This window comes from Polistes dominula, unplaced genomic scaffold (genome assembly GCF_049000335.1).
Source record: "Polistes dominula isolate Pdom_NZ unplaced genomic scaffold, Pdom_raw_medaka contig_24, whole genome shotgun sequence".
Taxonomy (NCBI): Eukaryota; Metazoa; Arthropoda; class Insecta; order Hymenoptera; family Vespidae; genus Polistes; species Polistes dominula.
The window spans coordinates 850,034-871,920 of NW_028301150.1; the positions used below are offsets into that span (position 1 = coordinate 850,034).

Sequence of the window (21,887 nt, forward strand, 5' to 3'; positions counted from 1 at the left end):
TGTCCCCCTCATCATGCCGTGTAAATTGCGTATATAAAATTGTTCATATTGTTATAAACAACGATAATATTCTAACTGGACAGAGATATTGTCCCTCACCCTGTATATTATATTATATATATATATACATATTTTTAATTTTCAAAGAAGCCATTTACTTCGAGTCAAAATAACTAAAAAATTTTCTTGTTATGGTGTCCATAATTGTTATAGTGATCTGATGAGACTTGTAAAAGAAAGGGAAAGAAATTAGTGTTTCATAATAACCAGCTCGTTAACGACTTTTGAAAATATTCTATTCGTCAAAGAAACAAAAGAAACAAGATCCCTTCCCCCACCCCCCCGAAAAAAATAAGAAAGAGAAAAAGAAAGAAAGCAAGCAAGCAAGCTTAAAATTCTTGACGAGTATAATTCGTCGTTCATATCGCAAGGTAGCAGCGTGTCATTAATTATGGCTGTCGTCTCGGCGTGTTAGGTAGGATACTTTTGTAAGAGAACAAGGATGACTCGTGTCCTAGATGATTTGACAGATGTTTTCATTAAATTTATTAGCAACCTCGATGTTATCTAACGAGCACCGTTGCACGGACACGAGCCTAATGTATTCCTTCTTGATTAATTTGTTACCTTGCCTCGAGCAGAACAAAGAAAGAGACAGAGAGAGAGAGACAGAGACAGAAAGAGAAAGAAGGAAAGGTAGAATGCAGCTTCGTAATAAAATACTTCCTTATATATATATATATATGTATGTATATATCGAGTTCTCTCTCAGTTATAGTTGTGAACTTTTAATTAATCATCGAAAATCTCGACTCTCGAAGACTCACAACTTCATTATTATTATTATTATTATTATTATTATTATTATTATTATTATTATTGTTAATATTGTTATTGTTATTGTTATTATTATTATGTAGCGACTGGATGTTCTAGACTGGTTGTGCCTTCTATTATCCCAACTCAATTAGCAACGAGAATGCTTAGGTAATTGCCATTCTCATTCTTTCAATCGTTTATTTTGAATTTTAATTGTGCAATAATAAATTATTATTCGTATATTGTTCTTTTTCTTTCTTTAATAATCGATTTGACGATATTCGTTAACGTTAACTTATGATTTGTTTAAACAATATTATTAATAACTCGTTTGATGCGTTATCAAAGAGTGTTCATTATTATCTTTCATATTTGTTTTGCTATGGTTTTTTTTTTTCTTTTTTTTTTTTTTTATAGAAGTAACACATAATTGTAGATTGATGTTTAATTTACCGAGTGTAGATTAGATTCAGTTGATTAGAAGTTTATTTGATAGTTAAAAGCGTATAATAGAATTGAACTGGGAGGGAGGGAGAGAGGGAGTGAGAGAGTGAGGGAGGGAGGGGGGAATAGGATGAACAAGGATTTCCTTAGAGAAGCATTGTGAACATAAATCGAATGTGGTCTAAGATGACAGGACTATTCTGTTTCTCTCTCTCTCTCTCTCTCTCTCTCTCTCTCTCTTCCTTTCTCTCTTGGTCTTGAGTTATCATACCTGGTAGACGGAAATAACCAGTACCACATAGTGTCATACTACTGTTATACGATTTCCGTATAAATTACTGTGGTAAATTTAACGACATGTCTAAAATGAGAATTTACGTTAAAGGTAACACAATACAAACTTGTTCTATAATTTACGTTAAATGTTATTTATCTTGTTATTTCTTATGGTTCTAACAATAATTCCTTTTTTTTTTTTAATCTTTTTTATTATTATTATCTTTTCGTAGTAATGATTATGAATTCTTTATCAAAATTAGCATAAAATATTCATTTGTATACGTATCGTTAATGAAATATATTTTTGTTTTAGTTTTAAGATGAGTTATCTTAATCAGCTAAAGATATAATAAGATAGTAGAACGAGAGATTGCAGTTAGTTTATTTAGTTTTAAAATGAGTACACAAACTAATCTAGGAAAATGAAGTTTGTTTATAACATATTGTTTTTTATCTTTTATCATACTTCGACTCGAGAGAACATCATATACATATATATATATATATATATATATTTTAGGTAGTAGGAAACTACATACTTATTCTAGAACGGGACCGCAAGCTTGCTGCTTGCTATACACCAGTTCCATCAGTTTCCAGGATAATCTAGTTTTATGTTAGGAAGACAAGATTCGCTTTTCCTTTGCCATCTCGAGCTAGCAGTTTCAATACGGCGTTATCGTTAGGTCTTCCAGTAATTTCACCCTATTCCGTGCTTTTCTCAACCTAACCTACCCCTCCTCTCTATCCTTCCTCGTTTCAAAATGAGTATTACGCTAATGAGAGTTTCCACATTTTATTATTTTCTTTTGATATTGCGGCAAATTAAAGTGTCTGCTTGCTTGCTTGTTTGCTTGTTTGTTTGTTTGTTTGCTTGCATTTCTTTTCTTTTTTTCTTTGGCGTTCTTCGTTAAAGAAATTATACGCGAAATTACATTTCTTTGTTTCTACTTTCTCTTTACTATCATCACGTTTTACAAGAACGTGTACATGTATCGAAAGAAAAAGTGTGTCTCTTTATGTTGTATGTATCTGTGTGCTGCGTGTGCGTATACGTGTAGTTAGAATTAAAAATACAAATATTCTCTGATTATTATTATCATATTATTTCTTTTGAAAGACATATAAACAATATTCAATAAAAGAACTTTTACATAGAGGACAACGAACCAGTCTGAAGGTGGATTTTGAAGAGGAAGGTACACGAGAATTATACACAGTGTTTTTCAATAACAATATACATTTATTTCGATTAATTAATAATTATTTAAGGTATGTTGAATATTCTCATGTATTTTATTAATATTTTTTTATTGTTTTTTTTTTTTTTTTTTTTTTTTTAATAAATAAAGTTTATAGTAGTTTCTTAGTTAGTTTTATACTAATTTTTATTATTTATAATATTTCAAATATTATTAATAGATATTTAATTTGTATAATTATTTATACTTAATTAATTTAAATACCAGATAAAATCAAGGATGTCATCAAGCAATTTTTAGACATGAACAAAAATAATCTATTAAGTTTAAATTGTTTATAGTTATTTTTATTATTATTTTTATCGTTTTGTTCCAGATAATTTGAAGATGATTTTCCGTCGTTTGTAGAAAAGTAAAATAGCTTTACATACATATATACATACAAACATACAACGAGCTGTATTTTTCCGTTTAAAACATAAATGTGATTTATATATATATGTGTGTGTGTGTGTGTGTGTGCGTTTGTTATTTCGCTTTTACGAATTCATAGCGGTTTATGCGTATACGAGATGAATGCTTATTACGAAAGAAATTTTACTTTTTCCAACCCTATTTTCTTTTTTCCTACTCTAAATATTTCTTTGTTTCTCTTTGTATAAAACGTTAATGTTAAAAAAACAAAAAAAACAAAAAAGTACGTTTGAGAGAAAGAGAATAAGAGAAGGGGATGGTGGGAAGGGAACGGGGGTAGAAAATGGTTAGAAACATAGACGCGTGTCGTTTCATGCAATTTCGTTGCATCAAGATTTTCTTTTATACTTGGTGCACTCGAACCACTCAGCCACTTGTTCTTTAACCTTCTCTTCTTGCTTATCTTGCCATTTTAAACGTTTCGACTACGTCTTCTTATTCTCGATTAAAAACAACAAACAAAACAAAAATCTCACCTATTTTACATCTAAAAACTTTATTTAATTGAGATGAACAATTTTATCTCATTTTTATTTTCATTAATTACTTTTTTCTTTTTTTCTACAAATAGATGCATTTTTTTTAACAATGTAATATTGTCAATATGTTTAATTACAAATTATTATTTTACTATTTTATTTTATTTATTTTTTATTACGTTATAATTATTTATTTAAATTTAATTATTTAATAATATTAATAATATTCAATATTTATTTTTTATTTTCTTGTTAATCTTAATATGTATTTATATATAAATTACGTGTCACGTTGTTTGTCCGCAATGAACTCTTAAACTAGTGAATTGTTTTCAATAAAATTTTGCACACTGTGTGCAATTTCATCCAACTTGAAAGATAGGATAGTTTATATCTCAATTTATAATCGGTACAAGGTAATTCGTTGACTTAAAGACGTGTGTGTATCGAACTGATTGTGAGCCACCTCAACGCATGGTGGGGCACTCCTAGTTCTATTATATAATATTATTAATTATTATATTATTAATTACTATATATATTATTTATTATTATATTAATATTATTCTATAAAAAGAAAAAGAGAGGGAACATTAATATTAATTTGCAAAACAATTTGAAAAATTTTATTAAAAAAAAACGTCTGCATTGTCTTAACACATTACTCAATGAAATGTAAGTAAAGTAAAATAGAAAGAAAAAAAAAAAGCAAATGTTAAGAGAAAGTTTACAGGTGTTTCCGAGTAAAAAGCATTAAACGTGAGCCCACGTGCACGTAACTTCCTCTCGGATAACTCAGAATTCTTTTGGAATCAATCGAAGAGACATCAAGAAACACGGCTCTTACCATTTGGGAAATGGTGGAAGGACGATAAAGAAAAAGAGTAAAGTAGAATTTCATCGATGGACGACGACGACGACGACGGGTCGTTGCTTGTCAACGACATTTTATCCATTTTTCTTCAAGAAACTGGCACGTAGCCGAGACACACACACATACACACATATATACTCACATTACTTTTTCTTATTTTTTTCTTGTTATTCTTCTTTCATTTTCAATAACGCGTGGTTTTGTTACGATCTTCTATACGACCAGGTAAAACACACACACACACACACATAAGAATAAGAATTCATGGTGGTTTTATTCAAGTGATAAAATATAACTGTACGAGTATTTTTTCGTAAAGCCAAGGTGATTTGAACAAGGATCTGACCATTTACTGTCAAGAATGGTAAGTTGTTCGTTTGTTTCAAAAAAAAAGGATGTGCAGGTGGGTGTGTGGTTTTCTTTTACACAGAAAAGTGAAACTTTCTCTTAAAATTACGTCGTCAACCATCATTTACAAAATTCTATTCGAATATGAAACAAAAAAAAAAGCAAACTACGACTACGAATTATTGATGATTAGGAACCATTTTAAAATCCATTCGTAAATCATCAACACAGTTGAATCGTAAGATTAAGATTTGAACGTTCCTATCATCTTGAGATTGAATAAATCACGTTCGATATTTTATGCCATCAAGTCGAGATACTCCCATGAGGACATTGAATTCCGTTTGAAAATACTCTGACGCGTTTTAATCCTCAACCAACCAACCCCCTTCCTTTCCCTCTCCCTCCCACAACTTCTCCTCCTTCCTTTTCTTTTCTTTGCTTTTTTTTTTTATACGAGATATTAAAGGAATGAATTAGATATTTCTTATCATCTTTTACGCCTCACAAATGGTTCTTCTCTCTCTCTCTCTCTCTCTCTCTCACTTTCATATTTTCTTTTTTTTTTTATTATTATTTCTTTCTTAAGGTCTTAATCACGTGAAACGATCGTTTTTCATGTTACGTTGATCGTAATGACGGTGTCCTTAGATAGGAGAGAGGGAGGGGAGGCGGAGGGAGAGGGGAGGGACATTTTCTAGGCGATTTAGCACGCTCGTATCAACGGTTATAGCACATTTTGGCAATCACGGTTTATCTTTCTCTCTCTCTCTATCACTCTCTCTCGTACACAGTTTTGTTCATACAACTATCCACCTCATCAGCATTGCCACCAGAGACTCGTTCGAATTTTCGTTTCAATGAAAATCATCGATATTGTTATCGTACCAGGAAGATATGTAATTTCGTAGCATCGCTGATGAAAATGGATTAAATGCACTCGGCGCGCTCGTAAAATTATTCATCCTACTGTTACAGATAAACACTCGTTGCCATATATGTATATATATATATATATATAGACTTTCAGAAGGTTTTTGGGTAAATATAATATTTCGTGGTGTGTCGTGCACGGGATTGCTAAACCATGTCCGAGTTATTAAAGCGTAGTTGAGCGTTATGACAAATTTTTTTTCGATGGCATGCCATGAGGTGAGAATGTACGAATTGGGGACATAACTTTAATAAAGTCTGACGTTCTTTCGTATCCTTTTCGAATAGTTGAGTATATACGATGATATATACCAGTAAAAACGAGTTTATAAAAATCTTAGAAAAGTGTGGATAGTTAAAAGAATACAAAAAAAAAATTGTATCGATTATTAATTAGGATCAACATTTGAACGAATAATGTTAAATTAGTATGATAAATGATTATAAAACTTGGCTTGGTTTTGCTTTCGTACCAGTGACTTTAATGAATTGTCGTATTATTTTGTAAACAACGACGAGAAATCGGCATTGAACTAACACGCATTGCACGCATGCACGCATGAACGAAGCAATAAACGTTGCTCGATTAAAATTAATAATTAATGTTGTTATACGCGCACACGTGATATCGTAAAGGTAATACCGATTTACTTTGCGTTTCCCGAATGCCAGAAGCGTCGAAGATTTATCGGATTATCATTCGTTATTATTACGGGTCACGATTGTTTAACTTGAACGAAGCCATCGTTAAAATGGGTAACCATTGAATTGTTGGTGATGGTGGAAGTGGTAGTAGTGGTGGTAGTAGTAGTGGTAGTAGTAGTGCAAGCTACTACGAGAGTACTAGAACATACTGGTATTAATTATATTTTGCAAAATTTTCGATTTTCTCTGCGTCTCAGCGCGTGCCACAGGCATCAGTTTCTCTCTCTCTCTCTCTCTCTCTCGTTCTCTCTCTTTTAGTTATACTCATTTCCCAATGGATCGGGAGTAAATATTAATTATACGCCATTGGTAAAATTTCCTATAGTTAATGTTGCTTTAGCTTCAGCAGTTTTAAACGAAAATAAATAACGAACTAGTTGGGTCGTATCTCTTTTTTGTTTTTTGTATAGGACATATTTTTTATTATTGTACAAACAAACCTGAACGAACATACGAAAGATGACAAATTGTTTCAACCGATGTTTTTGTTTTTTTTTGTTATCATTTATCTTTTTTTTATTATTTTTTTTTTATTTTGTTATACACACGGATTTGTGTTAATATTTCGAGAAAGAAGTATTGCATTTTACGAGCTAAACCTGTCCGAGTTGAATATAAAAGATTATGGTTTTTGACTATTCGATCGTGAATTCATATCAATTTCATAGATTTAACAATGTAAAATGTTATATTTTCAAATTTTTTTCTTTATTAGTTTTAACCATCATACTCATTCCAACGTATATATATATATATATAAAAGATGAAATACTTTTGTGAAATCGTTCGATCGTGTTGTCATTTGGTTGGTATTTCTATATTTGAGGATAATGGATCTAGATGATGATTTATGTTGAATAAAAGCTTGAGTAGGTGGCATGAAAAAGTAGTTTCCATCGGTTCTTTTGATTCCAGATCGGTTCCTCTCACGCAAGAATGCCTCTATCGCCTTTTCACGATATTCCTCGCTTCTAAAACATTTTCCCCATCCTCATCCCCATACCCCCATTCCTGTGAGGATCAAGATGAGAAAGAGAGAAAAAGAGAGAGAGAGAGAGAGAGAATGGAATCATTCCAAATGAGATTACGACTTGCGCGGGAGCATTTCAAGGATCGTTCTTCCTATCCCATTTCATTTTCCCTCGATGGACACTGATTTTCTAGCTTTACAGGGATGAGTTACGTGCCTTACCCGTTAAGTGCCATTTGTCGAGATACTTCCTTCAATAATAAAATATTCAAACGTTTCTTGAAAATCTTCTTCAAGTATTTCGAATCATTTTAAAACGTTCATCCTTCTAATTAATTTTTGTTTTGTTTTTGTTCCCTTTAGGTGTTTTCATTTAATCAAGAAAATATTTGTCGAGTGAAAAGAATTTCATTTTGTATTCAAAAGAGATGGTACGTGTTTTATGACAGTAAGCAAATCTTTTTTTTAGATTTATATTTAGGCTCATAAATTTGTCGAGAATCGGGTTATACGTCAACTTAAGTAAAAACATATAGTTCCATTAAAAAAAAAAACACATACACACACAGATTCACGGTTGGAAATCTTGGAGGCACGTAATACACCTAGAAAAGATTTGTTACCATCCCTGGCTGAATGTCCCAGTTCGAAATAAAGTAAAGTTATATTTTGAACAAGGAATAATTCATGAGATAATTGTATGTCAAATTTTCCCTACTACTACTACTACTGACACTTTTTCTTTTTTTTTTTTTTTCTTGTCTTCGTTTGGGAAACGAAGATCGCTAATTGGATCGTTGCAATTATTTCTGTTTTGTTTATTTTCTTGAATTAATTAGTCGTCTTTCTTTCAATGTTTTCTTCGTACTTTTTTTTTTTTTTTTAGGATAAAGTTATCACGACCAATCGTCTTTCGTGAAAATGTACCACTACTACTACTACTACTACTAGTTTTTAAGCGAGGACATTCCATGGAAGTTTTAGGAACGTCAGACATCGCGAAAAGGGAATAGTCGTCGAGAAGTTGTTGAGACGGTGGAAGGAAAGTGTGTAATGCAAGGAAAAACGTAGAACTTGGTTGCTCGCATAATTTCCCAGTCCGCAAGTGCATTGCTCGAGCATGGTAAGCAACCTTTCTGCTCGTACCTCTTGTATACCCTACCCTAACCTACCCTACTCTACCTTACCTTGTGAAATTCAATGTGTATATTATCCTCGTGTTCGTGAATACACATGAGAAAAGAGAAAACGAGAGAATGAGAGAATATTCGGTAGGTAGACCTCCTTCAACGTAGTCGAGAGACAAGGAACAAGCAAGGTATACAAAGATGAAAAACGAAAGAGAAAGAGAGAGAAAGAGAGAACCTATACATACATATAGCTTTGCAGGTGCGGATACGGAATCTAATAAAATTGCTTCTACACCGAGCTTTCTTTAGTTCTGTAAAGTACCGGCCATAACTACCCAACCTTACCTCTGCAATCACCCTACTATTTTATTTCACGATGTACAAACACCAATGCTTCGTATAAAATATATGAAGCTACCAACACTTTTATGTTATCTACCAAACAACAACAACAACAACAACACCTATAGATTACCCAATACACTCACTCATTTTCTTTTTCCTAGAACGAACGATAAATTAAATGTTTTTTTTTATTTGTTTATTAATAATAATTTTACGATGATGTTCATATATCTATGTAGGGAATTTTATTTAGGATGAGAGGTGCAAGTTGAACATACATCCAATTTAATCCTAGTAATAAGTTATATTTAAAACAGGTATTAGAAAAAGTACAATAATAGTTTTACAATATTACGATTACAATTTAGATGAACGACTGTATTCTTACAAGTGGTGACTAACTAAGGCTACTTAGTTGTAACGCTTGGTGGGACACCACTAGTAAAATATAAAGAAAATAACTGAATACTAGTTTTTCGTTTACAGTTTACATCTTCGACATTTAAAACTCTCCTACATATATATATATATATGTATGAAAAAGAATTGACAATATTGTTATAGTTAGAGAAAATATTAATAAATGAATTCATTCGAAATAGTCGACAGAATTTGAACGTAGTCTTATCAACGTAGTCAAACAAGTTTAATTGATTTAACCGAATTGCAATATGAATAGGAAGATTACGGAAATCCTTTATGCAATTCTATAGATAGATCCTTATAGTTGGATAAACTTTGGAAGCACTAGTTAGATTTAAATAATAAAATGTGTTTTCATTTAGAGATGAATAATATTTATTAAATATAAATATAAATATTAGGTCGAGTCATAAATAATCTTTCGTTTTTGATTGTACAAAAAAATTATTATTATTTTTTTCCTTCCAGACAAATTTGTAAAAAGTAAGAATAAGATAAAAGCAGATGATAAGATTGGCAAATTATTGGAAAACATTTAGGACTCAAGTTTGTCAGAAATGTTTATCTGGGCCAATGTGACAGCCAATGTGTTTTTTCTGTTTCACATCAAAACTCTTGTTGTCTTGTCCAACTTGTCAATCAAGGTTCTATATCAAATTGTCAAATCGTATCAGAGTACACGTTGTATATAATTGAAACCTAACAAAACGTTTTACCAATTATTTTTCATCTTTTAACATTTTTTAAATAATAATAAAAATAATAATAATAATAATTTTCAGCAATGATTCAGCATCATTGAGCATTTTTTTTTCATTATTTTTACGATAAAATGACGAAAATTTTCAACAGTATATTTAATTGAATTTCATTCGTTACCAGATACATCCATATATGAATTATCCATGCAAAAGGGTCCCGTTTGTGCATCCGACCGGCTTATATAAGGGTCGTACAATTCAACGATACGAATATTTATCTGATTTTTGATTAAACTTTGTGAATATTGCACAGAAGAAAAAGAAGAAGAGCAAGAAGAACAAAATGATTACTTTTATAAATACATTTAATATATAATACGTAGATTTATTTGATTAACATTTGTACACAATTAACATAAACTGAGATATTTAATAATGAAATTGAATGAAAATGCAAGAAAATAATCATGATATTATTCTCTTTCATATAAAACGATTTAAGTTTCAACCAGTTTTATACGATAAAAAACAAGATAGGAGTGGAGGAGGGTGGTGGTGGCGATGGGGGGAGGAAGTGGTATCTTTATTCCTTTGTTCTTATGGACTATTTCATGTAATTGCTAATTTTCGTCGATTGAGTCGAGCGTTTAATTACGAAATAACAGAAACGAGCCGTTCCAGCGGAACGCTTGTACTTCTGGATTACGAGGGGGAGCACTTATTTCCCTCTCTCCTCTCGTCTCCTCTCCTCTCTTCTCATCTCTTCTCTTCTCTTCTCTTCTCTTCTCTTTCTCCCGCATTTTCCTCTTCACCCTTTCTACCTACTTTGCCATTCTCTCATTCTCTATCTTCACCTCGACGGCACGCGACAGTCTGAGCGGGAGCCCCACGGAATTAATTACGACTTGTAATTGCAACCACGACTACTGGCTGCTGCCTGCCTGCTTTCCTTCCTTCCTTCCTTCCTTCCTTGCTATACGTGAGGGTTTCCTTCCTTCCTTCCTTCCTTCCTACCTTCTTTTCTGGGGCTTCACGAATGCTGCCTGCATGCTTTATGCAACGAGGAAATCTACCACTTTGGAAACTTGACTTTAAAAAAAAAAATAAAAGTAAAAAGAATTCTCTTCTACCTCGAAGATTGAGTAATTAACGGTTATTTACTTTGGCTACGTTCATAAGTCGTCGTAGTCGTCGTAGTCGTCGTAGTCTTTCTTGAATTTCAAATAATTAACGTGTCGCGATAATACGTAAAATTTTATTATAATACTATTTTGATATATAGCAACGACAACAAATATTTTTAATAATATTTTTAATAATATTTTTTTATTAGGGTTATTATATTATATATAATATAGTTATTTTAGGTAATAAAATTATATAGTTATATTATATATTGTAATATATAACTATATTATATATTATATAATATTAACTAATATATTATAAATACTATAATATAATAAGTATTTTAAAAAAATATTCTTAATAATATTTTTAATAATATATATATATATTTTTTTTTCTATACATTTATTAAATAATAAGAATTTTATTTAACTTTACATATTGTTATTCATCTACTTCCGCGTCATATGTTAAAATAATTATTAAACGAGCATAGAATTATTATTATTATTTTGTTTTTAGGTAAAATATTACTTACCTCGATCATATTTTCCCTCGACGATCGTAATGTGTTAGTGTATTTTATATAATAAATAAATATATTTATATATATATATATAGAATTTCATAATGCATTCTAGAACATCGTAGATATCAGGTTGATTTTGTTTTAGACGTGATAGATCGAAACTGATTGACGCTGAGGGATAGGATTCTATCGACCCAAAGTTAATTACGAGACCTAAGCGAGACCTCAAGTTCGGTTCTAAGCTTTCAGGTCCGGCTAAGCTTTCATTATAATTAATTAATTAGTTGTCCTAGAAGATGGCTCAACGGATCGCTGCCAATTCGCCTTGGAAATTTCATTTATTTTCTGAACGGTAAACCGGTAGGGGGAAGGGGGGGGGGAGGGGAATGGGGCGACGGGGGTAAATGTTAAACGTTTTATCGCGTTAGCAGTCAAGGTTTCTGTTATTTCGGGTATTTTATTCTCTAAAAAATCAAAGGACATGTTGTTGTTGTTGTGAAAGGTGGTATTAAATAAAATGATAACAATTATAAAATCGATATATAGTTTTGACGAATTTTTATTAACCGAAAGTCTATACTATAATAAAGAATTGTTTAAGTGTATACATATTCTCTATCTATATACAATATACCGATTCTTCGTAACGCTTTCGTACACAGTCAACAGTTTTGGCAATTGATTACATTTTTTGTCTCTCACTATTTCTTTCTTTTCTTTTCTTTACTTTACTTTACTTTACTTTACTTTACTTTTTCGTTTGGCAGGAATCACACATGAAAACTTCGGTAATTGGTTTTTTTTTTTTTTAATTCTAAAGTGTTTTTTGTTGTCCGTGTGTATCACCGGAACCGAACATTTACCTTCGTTATTTCGCCGTTAGTGCTGTTTCGTAAGAACTATCGTTACGAGTAAGTGTTAATATTGCTTTTGCAGCACTATGGAAACGGAATTTTGTCTTATTTATTTATTTATTTGTTAGTTAATTGTTTTTTTTTTTTTATTATTTTTCTTTTTCGTTAGATGTATATATATATATATATATATTTATATATTTATATATAGATGCGTTTTATTACGAAGAATCTTTAATTCACATCTCTTTTTTGTTTTGTATTACATTTTTATTTTATTTTATTTTATTTTATTTTATTTTATTTTATGTTTTATTTCATTTGATTTTTTATATATTTTTTTTTTTTTATTTACAATGATTTTCATTTCCGCATTATCGTACACCGAACGTGAATTTTCAAAATCGTAAGACGGGGAATTTAATGGTATTCTAGGATAATCGATTTTAATTAAAGAATCGCTCGCTTCTTTTTTCTTTTTTTTTCTCTTTTTTTTAAAAAATCAGTCTTCGCGCGCGATTCGAAGTTTCACGGAAGTCGTCGTTGCTTGCGTTGTTTAAAGTTGAATAATAATACTAACTTGATCATCTGTTAAATATTATCGCCTTTTATTATTATTATTATTATTATTATTATTGTTTATTATTTATTAAAAAAAAAAAAAAAAAAAAAAAGTTTTTATATATTGTAAAGTTTTATTCCTTTCGTTTATTGGCCGATCCTCCCGATGGATCTTCTTCTCGTAGGATTGAAAAAGGAAAGAGATTCGAAGTTGTTGCAAAAAGTTTTCGATCTCTTTTTGGCACAGTTAGTTTTAACCAGACATCGTCCTAGTTGGTGGGTGTAAAAAAAAAAAAAAAGGAATAGAAAAGAAAAAGAAAAATACAAAAAAAAAAAAAAGAAATACGAAAGAGAAGAAGAAGAAGAAGAAGAAGAAGAAGAAGAAGAAGAAGAAGTGGAAGTAGAAGAAGAACTTTTACGAGGGTAGTAGGAGAGTCTTCTGTGGTGATAAACCGTTTATGGTTTTCCACGTTGACTTTCACGTAGATGAGAAAGTTCGATGTCCGACTCGAATTTATCGACGAGTTTGGAAAAACGAACGTTTCGAGACACTTCGATGTGACATACGAAGTAACTTACGTACTCGTAAACGTTTTTTATTTTTATTTTTGTTGTTGTATCTTGGCGTATGAGAAAAGAACGTCCATTCAGTTTGTGTGTGTGTGTGTTTTTTTTATGCACCGATCAGAAGAATAAGATGAAGAAGAAGAAGAAGAATAATAATAGTAAGAAGAAATAGACTGAAAAGCCGAGGGATTCGTTCCTTGGCTAATTCGTCGTTCGACATTTGGACGGTCGTCGTAGGGTTCATTCGATAACGAACGAACTTAGCCGAAGATACCCGTGTAAGTCGAAACGTTCTTCATTTCGATATCGTGCTCGCATTGTTCGTGTTTGCGAGACTCGTTTGCCTTGTGCTACGAGTTTAAGGGTGTAGTACCGATGTTGCTGATAAAGCTGGGACAAGGGTTCTCTGCACGATCGCCACTTTGCAAGGAAAAGTGCCTGTAGGACATATACTCAGGTGGGTTAGAGGCTATCGGTTGATCCCTTTTAACGGCAGCTCTTTGCTTCTTCATCTTCATGTAACCCAATACTGATATTAGCACTATAAAGACAACGAATCCCATGCAGCTACCAACTATCAAGCCCAAACGCCTCGTTAGAATACTGGCGAGACCTCCTCTATCGTTCATGGTACCATCACCTACTATCGAATCTGGTGCATCCAGTGTTCTGACCTCGGTGCAACGGCTTGTTGGCGAGTCGATCATGACCGGTAACGTTGATCCTTCGATTAAATCATCATGAGAGGAATTCCATTGCCAGGCACCTATATCCTCCGGGATCGGTATATCCCAACTGCCGAGACCTAATACGCAGATCAGGTATCGGGTGTCCGATGACAGCTTTGTCAATCTCACCGAGCGTGCTTTTGGATCTAATCGTTTACCACGTACCTGTAATTCAACGATTAAACTATTCTACTCTATCGCAAATTTTCATTTATACATTTTTTTTTTTTTTTGGATAAACAATTTACAAAAAAGGTAACACTAACACTCACCTCGGCGACATTATCCAACGCGTGATAGGCCACTTGATAACCGTGAAGTCCAGAATGATTTCTACTTTGCCAGGATACCAATACCGAGAATGGTTGTATGTCCTGGATTGCAAGTTTCAGGATAAGAGGTGCAGAACAGAAAGCGTGAGGATCCAAATCGAGAAAGACGAGTCCACGTAGCTCCGGTGGCTGCTCGCATTTCAATAAACCACCCTCAACTTCGCCCACTCCTCCAACTCCGTTCCTTCCACGACGGTGACCACGACCTACACCACCGACCAACTTTTGATGATCCCTCAACCATTCCCACAACTCCTGTGACTCGCAGCCACAATGCAAAGGATTTTCTGTGAACGTTAAAATCAATGCAATTTATATATCGAATTATTTTATATTAAATTGATAGTCAAAGATTACAAAAATTAAAAAAGACAAATTGAGATGATTATTTTTCAAGTGAATTGTTGTCAGGTGTGTTTAGTAATGTCGCGTAAGAGATTATAGGAAACATCTGTCAGGTCTTAAAGCTTGAAACGGAAGATTAGCCGGCAAACTTTGATAAGAGGATGGAACAGGTCAGTAAAGCTGAGGCTTGTTTGATTGTCGTAATACTGGCTATCGATTCAAGACGACGGTACGTGACTTGCGATATGATTGGATTGTGAATATAACCGGTAACAAACTTCGTACGGATCGATAGTTCATTCATACATACGAATATTATACTGGACATGAAAGTTTATTAGACATTTTTATTTTTACTTGTCATTTGTCAAATGTCAATAATATATTCGCGTTATAATATAATCAAAGAAAATCTAATATTTGATAACAACACCAAGTAGAGAAAACGATGAAGAATATTTAACTACTGTATATATACGTGTTAATTTATAAAACCTCAAGTTACCTTCAGCACGAAGGCTTCTTATTTGTGTCTCGAGTGGTCGAAAAGCGTTCAGTGGAAGGTTCTCCAAATAATTTCTACTTAGATCAAGAAGCCGTAGTTTCTTCAAAGGCTTGAATGCTTCACTGGAAATCGCGTTTATCCAGTTACCATAGAGATGCAACTCGACCAGGCTAATTAAATTCTTGAATGTCACTTTGCCGACGATACCGATCTGGTTGTAGGAAAGGTCCAGTACTTGAAGTGACTTAAGATCCTTTGGAAATTCCTCGAGTTCCTTTAATCGGTTGTGCGTGAGATTTAATACTCTCAAATGCTCCATACCTTGGAGTCTCTCTTTCGGTAAAATTTCTAGGCTGTTCATTCCTAGATGTAGGGTCAATAGATTTGGTAAACTTCGAAATGCTCCTGGTGATACTCTTAGGATACAGTTCTGACCTAGAAAGAGATGTTGAAGAGCCGGAAAAGCTTCGAAATCTTGCGACGTGACGATGCTCAAATTGGTACCAGATATGTGAATCTCTTGTAGGATTGGATACATAGCCTCGGATGGTAAATCGTGTATTCTATTGAGAGGATTTCTCGTTAAATTCAGCCAGGCGAGACCGGGAAGATTTTGTCCGGATAATGCTACCGCAGGTATTTGTCGAAATTTATTTTCCGATAGATCGACGCGCCGTAACATAGACGAATGGGCAAAGAAGTTAGCTGGTAAAGCATTCAAGTAATTGTGACTTAGATCGACGAAGACCAATCGGGACAGATTGGCTACGGCAAAGCCAGACATTGTGTCTATCCGATTATGGCTTAAGTCCAATTCTCTCAAATACTTTAAACTAACAAAACTGGCCACGTCCACATTAACTATCTCATTGTTGGATAATGTTAGTACTTCAAGGTTTAGGGCGTTTGCCAAGGCGGAATAGGGAATGTCCAGAAATCGGTTGCGATCTAAACGAATTTCACGGAGCGATAACAATCTGTCGAATATGCCAGGTGGTAGGGCTCGTAGAAGATTCCGATTGAGATGCAGTCGTGCCAAATTTAAATTAACAACGAAAATGTTTTGGGGTAATTTAGATATCTGGGCGTTGTCGAGGAATAGCTCTTGAAGCGAAGGTAACCCGTTAAGACTTCGTTCCATGATGTGACTGAAATTATTCCCGGAGGCGACCAACGTTCGAAGTCCTGGCACGCGGAGACGAACAAGTGCACCGGCGTTTAGCAAATTCTCTTCCAAATTGAGGTAAGACAAATTTAGTAGACCAATAAAAACGCCGCTTTCAACGCTCGTTATAGAACAATTCTTCAAATTGAGTATTTCTATTGGTAGATCCTTTTGAAACATGGTATCTTTCAATACATCCAAACGATTATTCGCCAAATCCAATACACGTAGTTTTTTCAGAGCGGTCAAAGCGTAAGGATCCAATCTGCGTAATCCATTATCCTGAAGATATAATTCCTCGAGCTTGTGCAGTTCGGAGAATGTCCTTGCAGTCACGTGACCAAGCTTATTCATACTGAGCTCGAGAAATTTCAGAGCTTGCATCGGTTGAAACGCGGAATCTTCGATCTTTGATATAGAATTATTCGTCAAATAGAGTCGTTCGACCAATAACAAGTCTCGAAATAGTGGAGCTTGCAAGTGTGTCAATTTGTTATGACCTAACCACATAATTCTGACGGAAGCTTGTCCGCGTAAAGAATCGTTGTGCAATACGGCCAATGCATTGCTGTCTAATTGAATCGACACCAGTGAACTCCCACCGGATGAAGATTCTGAGGCAGATAATTGAAATACGTCGCCTAACATCGTCAGTTGATTACCTTGCAAGTTAACATGTTGAAGACTGTTCAATGTTCTCAATGCACCAGTCTCCATATCCGTGATAGCGTTATTTTGCAAATGAAGTTCGAGTAAAGCTGGTAAAGGTGAAAAGACACCTCTTTTTACTTCAGTTATTTGATTGTCCTGTAGTCTTAATTCTCTCAATTGATGCAACTTAACAAAAGTACCCGGCTGAAGTTCACGAATTTTGTTACCGTCCAAGGACAACGACGAGAGATTTTCGCAATGTTCGAAAAAATCTCGTGGTACCTTTTCGATGTAATTGTTGCTCAGATGTAATTGAATCAATTGAGTCAGACTGGCTAATCCTTTGGCATCGATTCTTCTGATAGCATTTTGTTGTAGATAGACCACTGCTAGACCAATGCTACCGGCAAACGCGTCACTGGGTATTTCGAGAATATTATTTTCCGCGAGATAAAGTTCTCTTAATTCTGGTAACAATGCGAATACTCCACCGATGTAATGGATATGATTATGACTTAGATCGATCGTTCTTAGTCTTTCGTTTCTTCGAAAAGTGGTCACGTCTAGAAATACTATTTTATTGTGACTTAAATCTATCGATTCCAAATCCTTTAATGATATAAATGCATCCTTGTCAATGTTTTCAATTGAATTGTAATAAAGGGAAAGTGTATGTAATACGGGACACGGTCTGAAACAATTTTCTGACAATTTTTCAAAATTGTTGCTACTTAAATCGAGAATCAATAAGGACCTTAATGAACTGTAACCATCGTTCGGTAATTCAGAAATTTCGTTAAACGATAGTCTAAGGGATGCCAAGCTATCGAGTCTTCTAAGTGGTGCCATCGGAAATAACTTAAGTTTATTTTCGGCCAGGTCTAAATCGCTCAGACTATCCTCCAATCCGGCGAATGCGTATTCCGATATCTTAACAATTTGGTTACTCTTTAAACTCAATTTCAATAGTTTCAGACCATAGAAACAATATGAAGATAAATCTTGTATCAAATTTGATTCCAGGTGTAGGGCATCGAGTTTTTTCAAATCGGACAAAGCTTTTTCCGGTACTTGTGTCAAACGTCCTGACAACAGTGCCAAGGATTCTAAACTATTTTTCAAATTAGAAAATGCGTCCTCGTTGATTTCTTTCAATGATGAATGTGATATTTGAAGATGCCTTATTTGAGTTTCTGCTGGAAAACAGCCCTTTTTCAATATCTCGATATTTTTATCCAACTCGTAGAAATTCAACGATTGTATTATCGTATCTGGACCTGAAAATGTTTATTAGACAAAGAAGTTTTTCCTTTTTTCTGAAGTGAAAATTTTAAAAATTTGAATAATATAAAAATGAAATTTTAATACTTAAAAATTTACTTTTCTCTATGAATGCAACATAATATTATAATACTATTAAATAATAAATTATTGTTCTCCAGATATCACGCACACGTTTAATTCACTCGAAACTTGTTTTTTTTTTTTTTGAAGCTTTCACTTCTAACTTGTGTGAATAAAATTGAGAGTATTTTCTTCGTTGATCTTTTGATCTAATTCGAATTCGTTAGAAAGGTCGTTTTTCTTATGATTAGATCATAATGAAATTATATGTCCTTACCACTGGCAATTAGAACAGCTTGCAAAGTACTCCGTAGAGTCTCCTCTGTGGCGCCATCGCATTCGAGGAATAAACCGTCCTGAAAATTATAGCAGGAACAACCTGGAATGGATTCCGTTGGGGGACATTCCGATGTTTGTCCAACTGCTCTTAAAATGCTCAGATTTTGTATTAACAGAGCCTGAATAATAATAATAATCAGGCTTCGCCGACACGCACCAATTTGTTTCCGTCTTTGCGGATTTTGCATCATCGTATCGTCATATCCGTGATCGCAGTTTCTTTTACTCTCTCGTGTTTACGAGTTTCACCTGTAAAAGAAAAGAAAAAATGAAGAAGAACAATAAATCGCATCGTTTCAATTAAAATCCCTTCATCAATTTTTTTATTTATTTATTTTTTTTCAACAAATCTCACTTGGTAATAAAATCAGTTATATTATTACTTTAATTAAAGTTTATTTAATCATATATATATAATTTATTAAATATAATAAAATAATATATATTATCAAGTTATTAAAATTTAAACGGTACGAGATGATAGTACATCTCGTTAATATTTTTCATAAATAAATTAGTTCAATATTTATCAAGCATATACTGAGTAAATGGGGGGGTGGGGGTGGGGGGGTTATAAAATTATACAAATGAATCTAATCAAGCATACTTCCTCGTTTAAACTAAAACGTTTTGCATGGAAATTTTGTTTGAAGTTTATCGTACCGTTCGAAGTAAACAGAGAGAAAACGAGAAAGAAAGGAAGAGAGAAAGACAGAGAGAGAGAGAGAGAGAGAGAGAGAGAGAGAGAGATAGTGGGTTTCGTTGAAATGTAAAGATCACCAAAAGATAAAGAGAGAGATATATATCGTTGGTTATAATTAAGCGAGTAAATAAGAAAAGGACGAAGGGTTGTAGAAAGGGCAGTAAGAGGGGGAAACAGTCGGAGAGAGAGAGAGAGAGAGAGAGAGAGAGAGAGAGAGAGAGAGAGAGAGAGAAAGAGGACAGGGAGGGAGAGTCTTGAACGTGCATTTCCATTATATTCTCCGGAGGGAAGATATACATACGCGTCGTTTATTTAATCTCACGGGGAAACACCCTATGGGGGAGGATGTTCGTTGAATAGTCACCCGCGGCGACATTGCTGCCGTTGTAGACGTTAACTGTTCCCCGTCTGCGTAACGTCCGGTTTTGATGCAACGGAAACGTATAGCGTAACCCTCCCTTTCCGTCCTCACTTTCACACACACAGACACACACACACACACATATATATATATATGGTTTCTGTGTTTCTATCTATCTCTCTTTATCTATCTCTGTCTCAGTCAGCAAGCATACAGCAATGAGTTTCGCGCCAGAGGCACATTAATTTAACTTTATTCTTGCCACTTCCGTACACGTATGAATGCATACAGTCAGAGGGAGAGGGAGAGAGAGAGAGAGAGAGAGGGAGAGAACATGTGGACAACAGATACAATACGACACGATTAGAATTATTCGTTATCAGTTAAGAGTAATATGTTGAAATGGAAAATCTATATTTGATTATTTGATTATTATAGGTTTTATCATTCGCGTTTTATTTGTTACCTTTTATATTTGAGTGAGTGATCATTTGTTAAATTGTTTTTTTCTTTTTTTTCGTATTTTTTTTTTTTATTTGTTTCGTCATAGTATAATAGAATTTTTTAATAAGCATAATGAAATAATTCCAACGTTATAATCGTGTTTTTTTTTCTTTTTTTTATTATGGAAACAAATTGTTCTCCGTTTTCTTTTTATTTCACGAAGGAATGCGTTGATTATAAATGGCGGTGGTGGTGATCGTCGTACAACACAGTGAATGAATTAAAATATAGAAAAAAGTTAAAAACAATATAACTTTATAAAGGAAAAACAGGAAAGTTACAAATAATTAAATAACAGAGTGTAAAATAGAAAGACAATTATTCTTTAATATATAATTTTAGTAATATAATTCAATGATTCATAATAATAAAAAAAATTTCATGGGGAATTATTAAAAATATTTCTTTTTTTCTTTTTTTTTTTCAGATAAGAGAGAGAGAGAGAGGAAAAAGTCGAGGGAAAATACACGGTTCGATAGTTTTTCGTTTGATCATTTTTCTCTTATTTTCGATTCTATTCACAGATCGCCATAGTCCGACGAGTTATACATTGCGAGCAGTCAACTCGAAAAAGCTTTGAAGAAAGTACAGAAAGACAGAGAGAGAGAGAGACAGAGAGAAGCTTTAAAGCTCGATACACGTGCAAGTACAGTCAGTTTTCTCTCATGGTAGGATGTTTCGTACTTTCCTCGTGTCAGCTTCACATTTTTCGTTGGAGAAGAAGCATCTTTACGGTCTCACCTCGTAAAGTATCTACGTAATGCTTCGATGTTTCTCGCGAAACGCGTACGAAAAGCGTTAAGTTCATCTTCGGTAACGACATATATATGTATATATAAAGGGTGTAGTCAAAGGGAAGAAGAAGACAGCTTCTCACGGAAATCCGATTAACGTGCATAAAGTTGATCCATCGTGTCCTACCAACACATTCCCTGGCTATCATTCGCACCCATGTTGTTTAGTTCATTTAATATCTTCCCTATTTTGTAACACAATTATTTTGTTTTCTATTTTTTCTTTTTCGTCATTTGTTATAAAACTATTTTTTTTCGTTGTGATTTGACGGAATAAAATTAACCTTTTGTAATTTCTTATTGAAAATAATTTTAAATTGAACTTTCGTATTTTTTAATTAATAGAATACC

At 33.3% G+C, this 21,887-nt stretch overlaps 1 protein-coding gene and 1 long non-coding RNA gene across 15 annotated transcripts in view; one reads left to right on the forward strand and one right to left on the reverse strand.

Annotated features, from left to right (window-relative positions):
• The first annotated feature begins 1,715 nt into the window (after positions 1-1,715).
• LOC149030777 (uncharacterized) lies at positions 1,716-8,081 on the forward strand. Its single transcript, XR_016178380.1, has 2 exons — positions 1,716-2,814; positions 3,121-8,081. It is a non-coding gene; the product is annotated as an uncharacterized LOC149030777 (long non-coding RNA).
• Positions 8,082-13,535: 5,454 nt separating this feature from the next.
• LOC107069201 (uncharacterized) overlaps positions 13,536-21,887 on the reverse strand; it is a 70,841-nt gene continuing 62,489 nt past the window's right edge. For 13 of the 14 annotated variants that reach the window (XM_089177834.1, XM_089177830.1, XM_089177832.1 and 10 more), the window contains exons 3-6: positions 19,113-19,423; positions 15,676-18,768; positions 14,760-15,112; positions 13,536-14,658 (exon numbers count right to left, since the gene is read on the reverse strand). In XM_089177834.1, coding sequence (XP_089033960.1) covers positions 14,116-14,658; positions 14,760-15,112; positions 15,676-18,768; positions 19,113-19,365 — 4,242 coding nt within the window. In that variant the 5' untranslated portion in view covers positions 19,366-19,423 and the 3' untranslated portion in view covers positions 13,536-14,115. The remainder of the gene's footprint in view (positions 14,659-14,759; positions 15,113-15,675; positions 18,769-19,112; positions 19,424-21,887) is intronic. The other variant, XM_015326292.2, reaches the window with a different exon arrangement.